The sequence below is a fragment of the Erigeron canadensis genome, chromosome 8 (assembly GCF_010389155.1).
Source record: "Erigeron canadensis isolate Cc75 chromosome 8, C_canadensis_v1, whole genome shotgun sequence".
NCBI classification, from domain to species: Eukaryota; Viridiplantae; Streptophyta; class Magnoliopsida; order Asterales; family Asteraceae; genus Erigeron; species Erigeron canadensis.
The window spans coordinates 47,792,468-47,807,264 of NC_057768.1; the positions used below are offsets into that span (position 1 = coordinate 47,792,468).

The 14,797-nt window shown below is 33.3% G+C and overlaps 3 protein-coding genes across 3 annotated transcripts; 1 reads left to right on the forward strand and 2 right to left on the reverse strand.

Annotated features, from left to right (window-relative positions):
• Window positions 1-2,660: 2,660 nt before the first annotated feature.
• Window positions 2,661-3,590, forward strand: LOC122578668 (homeobox-leucine zipper protein ATHB-7-like). Its single transcript, XM_043750685.1, has 2 exons — window positions 2,661-3,072; window positions 3,175-3,590. The coding sequence occupies exons 1-2, from the start codon at window positions 2,755-2,757 to the stop codon at window positions 3,454-3,456; spliced, it is 600 nt and encodes a 199-aa protein (XP_043606620.1). The 5' UTR covers window positions 2,661-2,754; the 3' UTR covers window positions 3,457-3,590.
• Window positions 3,591-4,030: 440 nt separating this feature from the next.
• LOC122578669 (mediator of RNA polymerase II transcription subunit 10b-like) lies at window positions 4,031-7,879 on the reverse strand. Its single transcript, XM_043750686.1, has 5 exons — window positions 7,540-7,879; window positions 7,324-7,404; window positions 7,130-7,232; window positions 4,407-4,496; window positions 4,031-4,208 (listed from the first exon to the last, which is right to left on the reverse strand). The coding sequence occupies exons 1-5, from the start codon at window positions 7,761-7,763 to the stop codon at window positions 4,137-4,139; spliced, it is 570 nt and encodes a 189-aa protein (XP_043606621.1). The 5' UTR covers window positions 7,764-7,879; the 3' UTR covers window positions 4,031-4,136.
• Window positions 7,880-10,918: 3,039 nt separating this feature from the next.
• Window positions 10,919-13,599, reverse strand: LOC122609968 (methionine gamma-lyase). The gene is made up of 3 exons (XM_043782927.1): window positions 13,113-13,599; window positions 12,155-12,535; window positions 10,919-11,566 (listed from the first exon to the last, which is right to left on the reverse strand). Exons 1-3 carry the CDS (start codon window positions 13,513-13,515, stop codon window positions 10,989-10,991), a joined length of 1,362 nt encoding a protein of 453 aa, XP_043638862.1. The 5' UTR covers window positions 13,516-13,599; the 3' UTR covers window positions 10,919-10,988.
• Between the last annotated feature and the right edge of the window lie 1,198 nt (window positions 13,600-14,797).

Genomic DNA, 14,797 nt, shown 5'->3' on the forward strand with positions numbered 1-14,797 from the left:
ATACCTCTACTAATAGAGGATGAGTTATGAACAGTAATTCCGAATAAACAATGAATCAGGCTTGCAGCTAGCTGTGCAGCTGCCTGCTAGCTTGCTTGTTTTTTTTTTTTAAATTCATGTTCTTACTTTTTGTCACATAACTTTAATACTTTTATTTTTGACACAAAAGATTTGTTTTATTTAGTTTTTAAACTTTCATCTTTCTAACTTTTGCCACAAATGGCAAAAGTTTTCATTCTTTTTACTTTTTATCACATATATTTACTAAAGTTTCATCCCTTTTACTTTTTGTCACATCGCTTTTGTTTCTTCTACCACTATATATATATATGATATTTATTGATAACCTATATATACAAGTCATTATTCCATGATTGTAGTGAAAATGTCAAAATAAATGATATGATTATATGAATATCACCTCCCTTATCTTATATGTTACCATGTTTTTTTTTTTTCTTCAGAAAATGCTTCAGCCTTCAAGGAGTTGAAAAGTATTCACGTTTACACTAATTAATTGAAACGTGTCTTTGATCACCGACGATATAGAGGTCAAGAATCTTACCAAGAGACTTCATCATCATGTTACTGAAATTCATATATATTAAAACACATCTACATCAATACGGAAACTTATGTATGAGCTTAAATACCTAAACAAAAATATTTAACCTATTTAATTTTCTACGAAGATAAGAATTAACATAAAAGGGAACAGACAACACCAAAAAACCATTTCAACTAGTATAATTCAACGTCTGCGTTGCGGACTGCAATAATCGTAGATACGCGATAAAAGTAGAAGAAAACAAAGAAAGCATTGGTCATCTCACAATCTTTGGGCGTTACCTTGAAAAAGATAACGACACGTGAAATTTACAACTCATGGTAATTAAGGAATTTATGTGATAAAAAGTAAAGAGACTAAACCTTTCGTGGCAAAAGTTAGAAAAATGAATTTTTTAAAACTAAATAAAATGAAACTTTCGTGCGAAAAGTAAAAGAAATAAAGTTATACGACAGAAAGTAAAAAGGTTAAAAGTTTCGTGCCGGGAATGTAAAAAACTGGTCGAAAATTACAAAAACAAAGTTATATGGTGAAAAGTAAGATAATGAAACTTTCATGGAAAAAATTAGAAAAATAAAAGTATAAAAAACAAAACTTTTGTGCGAAAAGTAAAAGAAGTGAAAGTGATGTGGCAAAAGTAAAATGACGAGAACTTTAGCAACTTTATGTGATAAAAAGTAAACAGAATGAAACTTTCGTGTCAAAAGTTAGAAAAATAAAAGTTTAAAAAGTAAATAAAACAAAATTTTCGTGCCAAAAGTAAAAGAAATAAAGTTTTGTGACAAAAAGTAAAAAGGTTAAAACTTTCGTGTAGTTGACAAAAGGGAAAAAAAACAAAAGTTATGTGGTGAAAAGTAAGATAATAAACTTTCGTGATAAAAGTTAGAAAAATAAAAGTATAAAAAGTAAATAAAACAAAATGTTCTTGCAAAAAGTAAAAGAAACGAAAGTGATGTGATAAAAAAGTAAAAGGGATAAAACTTTAGTAAATATATGTGATAAAAAGTAAAAAGAATGAAACTTTTGTGGCCAAAGTTAGAAAGATGAAAGTTTAAAAATTAAATAAAACAAAGCTTTCCTGACAAAAATAAAAGAATTAAAGTTATGTAACAAAAAGTAAAAAGATATAATTAAAAAAAAGAAAAACAAGCTAGCAAACGGCTTTCACGGCTACAAGCATAGGTCACTGTTCATCCGGAATTACTGTCATAACTCGTCCTTCATTAGTAGAGGTGTATAATGTATTGAAAAGGAAATCACACTTACACGTTTTTCTTTACATAATTCATTTTTGATAATAATATAGAATATACCTTTCAAAAACAACAAAGTTAACACGTCAGATATTTTAACATCCCCCATCACCACAAGTCTACACCTAATTGGACCATTTGGCACATAGTATCTTATCTCTTTTGTCTTTTTTCATACACCCCACATACAAACGTGTCCATACTTTCTTCACCAGTTTCTTCTTTCCTTTTGGTCAATCAAAATAAAAGTAGTAGGGACCTCCCCAAACATCACTCCATTTATTACCTACCAATTCCCACTTCCATTAATATCCATCCCCATTCATGCTTATACACACTTGTACTTTTGTTTCCATACAACTCTTTTCATAACATGTACATACACATTTCATAAACATTCTAGTATCTATCTGTGTTTTCTCCTTTTATCTATATTAGTAAAATACAATATATGTGTGAATTATTAAAAATTGTATAGCCTAAAAAAGATTAGCCTAATTAGGTTAATAATTAGGTTAATTTTTCTAGGCTAATTAATCATTTCTCGTAAAGGCTTTTGTGACTTGTTACATTAAAGCAATTTCTAATTAAGTCAATTAAGCCAAAAGTAAACTGAAATCCAATGTTTTTGATGTTTTCCTTTTCAGACTGGATTTATATACAAAGAGTGACACTATTGAAAGTGAATTGACAGGAAAAAAAACGTGTACGGGTACAAGTCGTGGATGCATAGAAAAAGACGAAGCTAGGTAAGATTAATGTCCATTTCAACGCGTACACTTGTTGCTTCCATAGAAAGCTCTCACTCTCTATAAAGGCACTATATAACCAACGCCCACTTGTCTTCTTTAATTTTTAAAACAAAAAAGATCTTCACAAATACTCACTTAAGTCATCAACAAGTTACTGTCCTTTGACAAAGCTTCAAAAAGAATGTCTGGTCACAAAGTATCAACAGCAGAAGCTAGGAAGAGCAAGAACGAGGGTCGAAAAAGATTTACTGACAAACAAATAAGCTTCCTCGAGTATATGTATGAGACACAATCGAGACCAGAATTAAGGATGAAACACCAGTTAGCAAACAAACTCGGGCTTCATCCTCGTCAGGTGGCTATATGGTTCCAGAACAAACGAGCACGATCAAAGTCGAGGCAAATTGAGCAAGAGTACAACACCCTCAAGCATAACTATGAGATGTTGGCATCCAAATCTGAGTCTCTGAAAAAAGAAAATCAGGCCTTGCTTAACCAGGTATAGTATAGTAGTGATTGTATAACTATACAGCATTGAAGTTCATTGCTTTTCGGGATTTTGTGTGAATAAAGATTAACGCGTTTGTTTCTTGATGAACAGTTGGAGATGCTAAGAAATGTAGTAGAAAAAGAAAACACTACTGGAAGCAGCAGTGGTGAAGAATCTTATGATCGAGTAACTAACTCTCCAACAAAAAGCGACGCAAATGTTACGTTAGAAAACTATAGCCAAGAAATTAATGTTCCATTTTACGACAGTGTTGCCTATTTTGAGGGAGGAAATGAGTTTTTAGACATTGAGGAACAACTATGCAACGTCAATGACTGGGAAGAGACTACCCACAGCTTCGGGCCAGACCTGCAGAAGTGGTGGGACTTCTAAAGCGGTTTTACGAGAGATTGTAGGTTAATGAAGAATCGAGAAGGCATAAAATAGAGTTTGTTTCCTTAGTAAACATAGATGTTAGATTACACATGTATATAAACATCACATAAATGAAAGCACCTTTCATGTTACTACTGCAATATTTTCCAACTGAAAAGCCATTTCCTGCTCATACAAGAAAACAGAGAACAGTTAAACAAAAATAGTAACGTGGGCTTTGTACCGACATGGCTAAACCCTACCATATAGAGTTACCACGAAGTCAAGCTTTCAGATTGTGAATTGGACGTCACTAACATATTGCACCAGAGAAGAGACAAAAAAGCAGACACACTAAACATTAAAACGTCTAACAAGGTACGTCAGTCAAGACATGTCAACTACTACAGTTTTACAGCTTCAAAAATGAAAAAGAACTACCCACTAAAACTATCATACATCACTAACTCACACATATACAGCAACAAATAAGCACATGTACAACACCACTTACAGCGAGAATTCTAGTGGAGCATATGCCCATAAATTATACTCGTATTTTGCATGAATATACTACCAACACAAAGTTAAGTTAATATAAGTTTCAAGCTTTACTGAATTTAAGTGTTCTTATAGTTTGAAACAAGATATTACTGTATTACAGACAATGCAGGTACGTAAAACTACATACTCCAATTCTACATCTCAGGTTTGACTTTCACATCTCCATTTGGTAGCATGTTTTGTGCTTGTGCAAGACGCATTTGTTCCTGCATCACATGATTCAGGTTTTAGCATGTTCGTAATTCAAAAAGGCCTTTTCAAAAGCCAAATGGACCATAGTCAATACTTGCAAGTACCAATTGATTAGGTTGAAAAATAAACTGAACCAAAGTAGCTATACATATTAGATGAAAGCAATCAAGGAAAACTAAAAGCTAAAACTTCAGTAATTTTATAGCACTCACGGCTGCAGAAGATGCTCGAATCTCTCTATATTCTTCAACTTCATCAGGAAATGCTTGTTCAAGTTCTTCCAAAAGGTGCCTCCGCAAACCCTGTAAGCACAGTTGAATGGACAGACTCAGCATATGAAAAAAAAAAAATCGGCATTACAATGCTCTTCGTTTAATGTTCACGTTAAGGTGGATAAATGAACGATAAAACTAATTAGTAGATAATCTGACAGTACTGAGTACCAACTCAATTGTTCCTAGTAGCATGATCTCAAAAGCATATTTTTATGCAAATGAATTAATTATCAGGATTAGACCACTCTTAGTTTAGATATTCAGATAATCACATTGCAGAGGAAACTTTATAAAAGAAGTTAACAAGTAGATAATATAAGAGCACTGGGTACCAACGCAAGTGGTCTTAGTTGCACTTAATTCACAGAAACAATTTTATTTGATAGTTTGCATTAATAATATCAAACAAACGAATAATCCTGTTATGTCAATTTTATTGTCAACAATACTCAATCCCAACATGAGCAGTGTATGGCGGAGGTGGGATGGAGACAGTTGTAACCCTACTAACAGGTAGAGAGACTGTTTCTATAAGGATCTCCGGCCATGAATAATCCTGTTAGTTGGGTGAAATTCAACGAACAAGAACTGACAAGAGTCGATCTAAGAATGCTATAAAACAGTAATACAGCAGTAATGCAGTATCGATTATATTTCTCGTGTTAATATCTTAAATTACAAATTACACAAGAGCAGACAGATGGAATGTAAATCGCGCAAGAATAAACTCAATAGCCCATGCTCACCCTCACAAATCGACATTGTTGTGCAGTGTAAACGTGTAATCATGTGATGATGTCCTATCTTCTAGTTAACATAATAGATGTGTAACTATTATGTCATATCAAAACTGTCAAATTTTAAGTAGGGATAAGTGCACGAAAATGTCTGTAACTAAGACAGAAAAGTTATAGTGTGCACGAACTATTCAGAACCTCTATTGTATGCACGAACTGTAGGAAAACCGTTCACAGAATGATATATTTATTCGAATTACAATATAAAGACTAAAGAAATTTGAAACAAGAAAAAGATATACATAGTGACAGAAAATAAAGTACACTAAGTAATGAAAATTACAATAATTAAAAGGAATTAGAAAGTGAGAATACTTTTAGAAGAACATAAAGTAAAGCTAAAGTAAAAGAAAGAAGGTGATGGCTGAGGATTTCTGTTCAACAAAGGTCCCTTAAAACAGATTTCGGGCCACCCAAGTGAACCCGTCTATCTCCCAGGGTACAACAACCTAAGCATTACCTAGCACCTCGAACTATACCTTCAACAAGAGAACGTAAGACGGATAATGCTGGAAAAGGCTCTGGATCAGCCAGAGTGTTGTGTGTGTGTTTTTTTGTGATTGTGTTGTGATTATGAGGTTACTAACCTCTTATATAGGAAGCCAAATGCCTTTTCAAGTCACCAAGGGACACCCTTTCAAGTCACGAAAAGACACCCTTTGAAGTACTGAAAGGACAACCTTTGAAGTCACGAAGGGACAACCTTTCAAGTCATGAAAGGACACCCTTTGAAGTCACCAAGGGACAACTTTGAGCATCAATATCACATTCATCTCAACTCCGTTTTGGACATTGTTATATGCTAGCAACAAATGCTATATATAACTTGCATCCAAAACAACTAATTTTTCCAACACGAACTTTGTAAAAATGTTCAAATTATGTAACATGGTATACGTGGCACCTCATATGAGCTGCCACGTGCAAATTTTTGATTGGTCAATCATAGTTAGTTACATAACTTGAACATTTTTACAAAGTTTGTGCATACAATAGAGGTTCTGAAAAGTTTTGGTGCACAATATAACTTTTCGATCTTAGTTATCTACATTTCCACACACTTATACTGGTGACTGGCTCCAATTTTCATTCAATCACATCGATAAAAAATTACGATCTACATATATATCTTCATCCCTCAATCAAGTTCACTATCTCACAGGCATATATCCAGGAACTAATTTCTAAATACACAACCAACCCTTAACGTTGCTCATGTTCATAATCTCATAAGAAATTTTCCTAAACCCCTCTTTTTCCCATCACAAAGAGACCAACACAAAGGATGTGCACAATTTAGTGTTCCATGGGTGGAGACTAGAGAGTATTAAGAACAACATGATAGATGAACTTCACCTTGCCCATAAGTCCAAAATTCTCTTAAGCATTTTCAAGAATACTAAAATACCAACTACACGTCAAACATGTGGACCGTTCACTCAATCCCTCTAACTAAAATAACATATCAAAATTGAAAGCATTAACCTGACAATAGTCTAATACCACGTTGCATTAAAAATATAACCAAGAAAATATATAGCAAGGAGTCTAAACGCAATAAAGCATCTAAGACCAAGTCAAATTGGCTCCCCACAGGCTCTTGTGATCACACCGCCATCAGCAGTGTATTCAAGTTTTGGGCAAATGAACTACAATATATGTCAGTTAGGTGAAGCATATTTTAGATAATATCCCTTTTATGCTTATAAATAAGGTTTAAAAAGAAGTGGAGTGTCATCGATTATCTTACTGTTATTAAAATGGATATTTAGATCATTAATAATTTAATACCACTACAAATTCGCAGAAACACTTATACAAACAGGTAGTATAAGGAAGAAGGAATTAGGGAGAAATGCAAACCTTGAAGGCATCAGTTTTGCCTTTAGTAATCTGGTTTTTAGCAATGCAACTGTTTAAAACGTCTCTCGTGAATTCATCCGGATTCTTTCCCTCGTCTATCAAACTTCACGAAACAAATTCATTCAATTACACTTTCCAGATAAGATTACCTAATTACTTATATATAATAAATAAATTTTATAGCAAGTATTTACTTGAGGACTTCCATGGGAACTTGTATGTTACATTTCTCGGATAGTTTCGCCATGTTATCCATCTCCATAACAAGTGTATTTCTGCATACACACAATTTCATTCGATTCAATTCAATTCAATCACACACACACACACATATATGTATATATACACACACACACACACACACCACAGAGAGAGAGAGAGAGAGAGAGAGAGAGAGAGAGTAATTATACAGGCGTTGGAGGAGGGGAAGCTGGGAGGAGACATTGAAAGAAGAGACAGTGAGGTAAAGCTGATGGATAGTGCCTAGGGTTTTCTGAATTGAATTAATAACTTGATTTAGGTTTTGCTTTGGATCGTCAGAAGACATTGATGATGACGTCGTCGCAGTTGAATCGTTTGGGGAAGTCTCGTTGTTGTTATTGTTTAGGGTTCCGTTACCCCCGGTGGCTTCCATCTTTATTAGTATTATTCTTCCGTTCAGATGATCAGACAGGTTTTTACTCACAACGTCAACCTTTTCTTTCCCTGGTTGTTTGGGTTTTCTATTCTGCCTTTATATTACGGTGTTTTGTTTGGGTCTTCTTTTCCTGCCCTGTTATTAAAATGGATTGAAAAATTTTATATCCCATTTTAAACGCATAATTTCATACTCGTATATTTTAAAGCATGCTTTAAAAGCATTATATTTATGCATTAAAAACTTGTATTTAAAATAAATTATGTCTTTAAAATGAGATATATATGAAATTTTCCCTTATTAAAAAACGAGGAAAGTTTGTGGCGGTGAGATGGTATGGGTGATAGGTCATTGAAGGTGATAAGTCATATATAAAATTTCGTATGGGCTCCGTCCTCGCATTTAAAATTTTGTCGAAATTATATCAAATAACATCTCTAATGAAAGATAATAAAATTTTAAAAACATTCATACAATTTTTATAATTTATCGATATACGGTTTTTAAGATAGAAGATTTTGAATGAATTAAATGAATAAAATAATTTTTGGAAGAGAGAAAAAAAAATGAGTGGTTGAGATTTAATGATATTATAGGTATGTTAGATAAGGATGTTTAAATTAGTGAATAAAAAAGAGGGGTATGTTAGGTATTTCAAATCATGAATTGAGATTTTCAAAAATGGCAAATTGTTTTATAAGATATTAAAAATAAAGGTTATTTGATTGGAAAGTCATCCAACTTTTCCCAAATATCTTTTTTGGGGTCCAAACAAAAAAGTTCTCTATTGCGGCGGCTAAAACCGGCTAAAACGTCAGCTTCTAGCCGGTACAAACCCCATAAAGAGGTTTTAGCCGGTTTTGATCCCCACAATAGAGAAGTTTTTTGTTTGGACCCCAGAAAAGATATTTAGGACAAGTTAGATGACTTTCCAATTAAATAGCTCTAAAAATAATCACACAAACCCAATCTCTAAGGAGGGTATGGGAGAAGTGACATGTACACAGTCTTAATCCTACATAAAGGTAGAGATACTGTTTTCGATCAAAAAGAAGTAAAAATAAGTAAGTGTTAAAATTTTAGTTACCATACCTGTCGGCTGAAAAATATCATAAAAGATAAATGTTGGTGCATTTTCAGGTGACAACATCATTATAGATGTTTGTCTTGAGTCTATTGAATATGTACTTGTAATAAACGTTAAGTTTTCGAATATAATAAAGTCAAACTCGAGTTGGTCAACGTGTTGACTTGGTCGAGCTCGACCTAGTCAAGCTCGAATGGTCATACGAGTTGGGTTCGGTCCATGAAACTCGAGGCCCGATTAATCCATTAGTTTAGTATAAATAGAGATTAAAATTTATGTTTAAGGTTAATCTTCCAGTCATTTCATTTTTCATATTTTCGTAATTCGAACTTGGTATCTTACTTGTAATTGCATTTACTGAAGTAATATACAGTTCAAGTTTATATTCACATTCGTGTTCTGGTTGTTGATTGCTAGTGTATAAGATTTTCCGCACTTATACATTAGATACTTAATCTCGTTTGATCCGGTGACAAAGAGACTTTCAATAAATCTGTCTGTTGAGTATCATCCGGGTACATTAAGGATAGACTAGAATAGCAACATGCACCTAATATACTATATCATAAGTTCGACAGTACTGTCAATACATATATAATAGCAACCATATACAATAACATATTAAATAACATAAAAGTGTAAAAACATAATAAACATAGCCTTCTGTAAAAAATTAAATATGTATTGTGAAAAGAACCATATACATACATATAAATGAGAATTAACTAACAATTTCAAATAATCCACACAGACAAAACATATTATTCGATAATCCATTCAAGTATATTTTTGTTGTTAGTTTGTAAAAGAAATAATTATATCTTGTATTACATTACAATGTACTCTAATATGTTTGGTATGATTTTTTTTTTATGTACTTCACAATGTCGTGAAACAATCACAAGTACGATTTATTGGTCAGATGTCTTGAAATATTTATACAAAAGGTTATTGGAATACCCCAATTGAGTCGTATATGTGTAAGTAAGAGGCTTTTATTTATTTTTTTAAAAAAATTTGAACATGAAAAACCTTATCCATTACCGTTTAGATTACAATATAGTGTACCAACAAACCAGTTGCCATTTTATAAAATATTTTCTGGTTGATCTGCATATTTGTATTTGGTATAAACCAAGCCTTAAGCTTGAATAGATATTAGGCTATTAGTTTTGAGCTCGTTGAGTAACATACTAACATCCAATATGTTATTGTGGATCTTATATCTGGAGTCATCAATATAATGATCTTGGTAACCATAATTTTGAAGAATAAGACTATGGTTCAAACAAAAGGATTATTGTAAAAGACGATTGATCATTTTTTATGTATGACAATTATTATGTAAGGATTATGATTAGCAACATCCTTGACTACTATTAAAAATACCGCAGATGGAGGCATGGAGCCATGGAGGGGTCATGAGTTGGCCCAATAATTATAGTCTCCTATCTAGTAATTGAGCCTATATAGTAATTGGGCCAATAAATCCAATTCATAGACCCTTTGATTCTTTGAATAATAGACCTGGGATGAAGGCATGAAGCTCAGCTCGATCTGTCGTGTTGACAACCTTACACTGTCTAGCAGCCAATAACAGAACAAATTATCTATGCAGCAAAGGATGACTACGATTGGTCTGATATCATGGTTAAGTAGGTCGTGTTTCGACCCACCCCTTTATGAACTTATTGGTAGAACTAGAAAGTTTCTGATACAATGTTCACAAATGAAGATTATGAGTTTCAAATACTACTTTAGCCGAAGAAATCATCAATATTAAACGTTGAATCTAAAATATAATCAACGAACTTTGTAAAGCAAATAACTTAATGTTATTGATGATTAGTGCCAAACAGAAATGGTTACAACTAAGTAACCCTTCCAGCAATGAAGTGCATAGATTGAAAACATATACAAAGATGAAAATGGCATATAAACCCAATTAAGGCTATTAATACCTCAATCTGCATGGCCAAATTAAGGCTATTATTACCTTAACGGCATGGGCTTAATTTAAGACAGTGATCAACTGATCGAAATGTCCAAAAGTGACAAACATAAATACAGTCCAACACAGAAACAACAATAGCATTACTAATTAAGAACCCACATTGTTTACATCACATCATCATTCAATTCTTAGATAACAATCCTGAATCTTGGAGCCTCGAAAGCGCCTTCTCAAACTGGCCCCACCTTTGTTCCACGGTCCCACTGTAGCCAACCGACATCCTAACCAAACCAGGCGAGATTCCAGCCAATGCCTGCTCTTCTTCGTTCAATTCACTGCTTGTACTACTACCCGAACAAGACATGAGGGTCTCATAGTAGCCCAAACTAACTGCCATGAGCCCAAATTGAGTCTGGTTCTGCAAGAGATTCATCAATTTGTTGGCCTTAGCTTCGGTCTCCATGTCCAAACATAGCATCCCACCGAATCCATACTCCTTATTTGAAATGGACTTCAAGAGATGGTGATCAGGGTGATCTTCTAGGCCCGGGTATATGACCTTGAGTCCCATTTTCTTCATTCTTTGGGCATATACCAAAGCCCGGTGGCAATGCTCCTTGACGCGGAGGCCCAAGTGAGGGATTCTTTCCGACAACTCGAATGCTACCTTGGCGTTCATTGTTGGACCTAGTAACATGAAAGCCCCTTGGTGAAGGTCCATGAGTGAGTTCACCAAACTAGCTGGCCCACAAACAGCCCCTGAAATATGACAAATCTTATCTTAAATAAATCTAAAGATAATATTATTTAATTAAAGCATCAAAAGTATCTTTTTATCACCAATTTCATACTTTACCCATTTTATTTTGAAGATTCTGTTACTACCTTTTACTTTTGAATCTAGCCAGTAAGAATTTGATTAGAAAAGGACAAACACCTCACATGGACTATCAAAATCGATATGTCATCTTCTTTCTTTTGGCCTTTTGTAATCAACCCATAAACATACTGATGACCGGGTATATGTTGTTGGACACGAGTCAAGAATACATGAAAAAGTAAACCTGACAAACAGGTTTCATGTGATGATACTGTAAAAAGGGGTTCATTATGAATCACATGAAACAAATGTATCCCTGCTTCTTCTTTTCAAACTTTAAACCTTTCATTTCATGAATGTCTAAAACATAAAAATGGATAAACTATTTTTTCTTATAAGATTTAAATTAAATATGGGTCATATGTTCCAACATGTATAGAAACATCAATTAATTTCGAATTCATACGAAACAGGCATACCTAAGAAAAGAAAAAATATACACAACTAAAGATTATAAAAGAACATACCAGCAATTATGTCGGCCCCGCCGCTAATGTACTTAGAAATACTATGTACAACGACATCGGCACCAAGTCTTGCTGGCGAAAGCACCATAGGCGCAAACGTGTTATCGACCACAACTGTCACGCCCTTCTCATGGGCTATCCTTGCAAGCTCGGGAATATTAGCCACTGTCAAAGTCGGGTTTGACATGGATTCGAAATATAAAACTTTTGTACGACCTTCGATTATTGCCTCCTTTGTTTGCTCCAAATCCCGTATGTCAACGAACGTGGTGGTTATGTTGGAGGATCTTGGAAGAAAATGAGTGAGAAGGGCGTGAGTTCCGCCATAAAGGGTTTGACACGCCACTATATGATCCCCACTACTGACTAATTGCAACAACACTGATCCATAACATAATAACCAAAAATTATTGTATTCAATATTTTATATGCATGCAAGTTTAGTTGTAAAAAAATAATATAATAGCAAATTAGCAAGGATAGTGAATATATAATTAATACGAGTATTCAACATAACTTTTTATGATGGAGGGGGAGCTACATACATCGAATGTTAAGGGTAGCTCGGGTTACAAATTAATAGAGAGGATATGGGTTATAGCTAATTTAATTTTTTTTTAAAAAGTTTCCTGTAAATCAAATTTATAAAGACATACACATATGCAACTGAATGGAAACCGTCAAAAGTAAGTTCTTAAAATTAAACAACTAGATTCAAAACAACCTAGTCGTTATGGTTATGATACAACACTAATGTAAAAAAATGGTGCTATGGGTTGGTATATGGATCCAGCTTTTAATTAACCAATTAAGAATATACATGGGTCATGATAAACCCCACTTTATAGGAAGAAAAAAAGATTGACACTTATAATTAGATACTATTAAAATTAATTAGCCCCATAATGTAATGTATACATAAATATAAGAAAATAAATAAAATAAGAAAAAGATGTACCTGATGAGATGGCAGACATGCCACTAGAAGTGCAGTATGCTGCCTCTGTCCCTTCTAGAGCCGCCATCTGACGTCCGAGGTTAAGAACCGTCGGATTAAAATGGCGGCTGTAGATGAAAAAATCACGGTCGGGGCCTAGCTCTCCTGCGAACATGCGGCCGAGGGTTTCAGGTTCCATGACGGTGAAGGTGGCAGAAGCTTCAATAGACATGTTAACGCCGCCATGCTCTCCAAATTCATGTCGGGCATTCGCCAGAGCGGATGCAGGGTCTTCCCAATTTGGTTTTGTTGGTGGTTTTTTGGCGATGAAATCGTCTTCGTGGTTTGATGAGTCATCTGGGGTCATTCTTTTCTTTGAGGATGAGAAATTAAGAAGGTTGTTGTTTTGAATTGTGCTTGCCATTGATGGATGGAGATTTTATTAATTAATTAATTTGTAATGGAGTATTAATTTAAGAGATTTGTTGTAGAAGTAGTAGATGATGGAGAATTTGAGTGATGAAGGGCTCCTTTTATAGGATTCAGAGGCTATTATGGTATGAATTAGTATGGTAAATTGGTAATTAAGTACAGTGAATCTGGTCACAATTTTTTCGTTTTTATGTAAGTTTTTTTTTTTTTTTTTTTTAAGACTTTTTTATGTAACTTACCAAGGAAGATGGTGTGAAAGTTTTCGACATGAGATTGACCATAGAGTCTAATTAATTTTTTTTTTTTTTTGATTTCTTTGTACATAACGGTTGATCACTTATCTATGAAAATTAAAAAAAATAAAAATAAATCATTATTTAGAAGTGTGTAACTTAATTTAAGATACATGATTTCAAATTTATTTTTATCAGCTTTAATTATTACTAGATTATTACCTTGAAGTGGTTGTCACGGTTAATATATATGTCACCAATTGGTATACGATGAAATCTAGCTTATTCTTATGTTGTGTGGGTTTTAACAGAGATTTTACATAAATATTATCTAAAGGATTTCGTGAATAACAGACTTTAAGAGCTGTCAATGTGAATTAAAAAATTGTATATATTTTATATGAAAAGTCTATTCAATAAATTTTGTGATTTATATTTTTTATGCAAGCTAAAAACAACCCATAGAAATCCAGGTCTATAGTTTAATGTGAAAAACTCATGACCCGATTCACTTTATATTATATTATGTTATGTTATATATAAAAAGGATGATGATTTCTTAGAGAAATCTTGATCTTTATACTAAAATCAATGATCAAGATTTAATAATTATTTTTAAATCTTTACCGTTAATTATAATCCAAAGGTCACGATTCCTCTAACTTGATCTCTCATGATTTGTACGAGTCGAGTCACATTTTGAATCACGAGTCAAAATATCAAGTTTTTGATTGAAGTGATAAGTTACGAGTCCACAAGGCATTGCACATATCATAATATTGCAAAGACATGTTTTTGGTATATCCATAAATAGCAATCAAGATATAGGTTATATATTCGCCTATCTATATAAGGAAAGTTTGTTTGTGAACATTCGTTTATCTTGCCTCGTATGAAAATAGTTTTCATTATCAAAGAGATTAACATGACAAAAAAAATACAGTAATAACTATGTTAAAAAAATAGATTTATCTGAGACGTCTAAGTATATAAGTAAAAATATTAATTAATACGAGTATAATATATATTCGTAATACATAT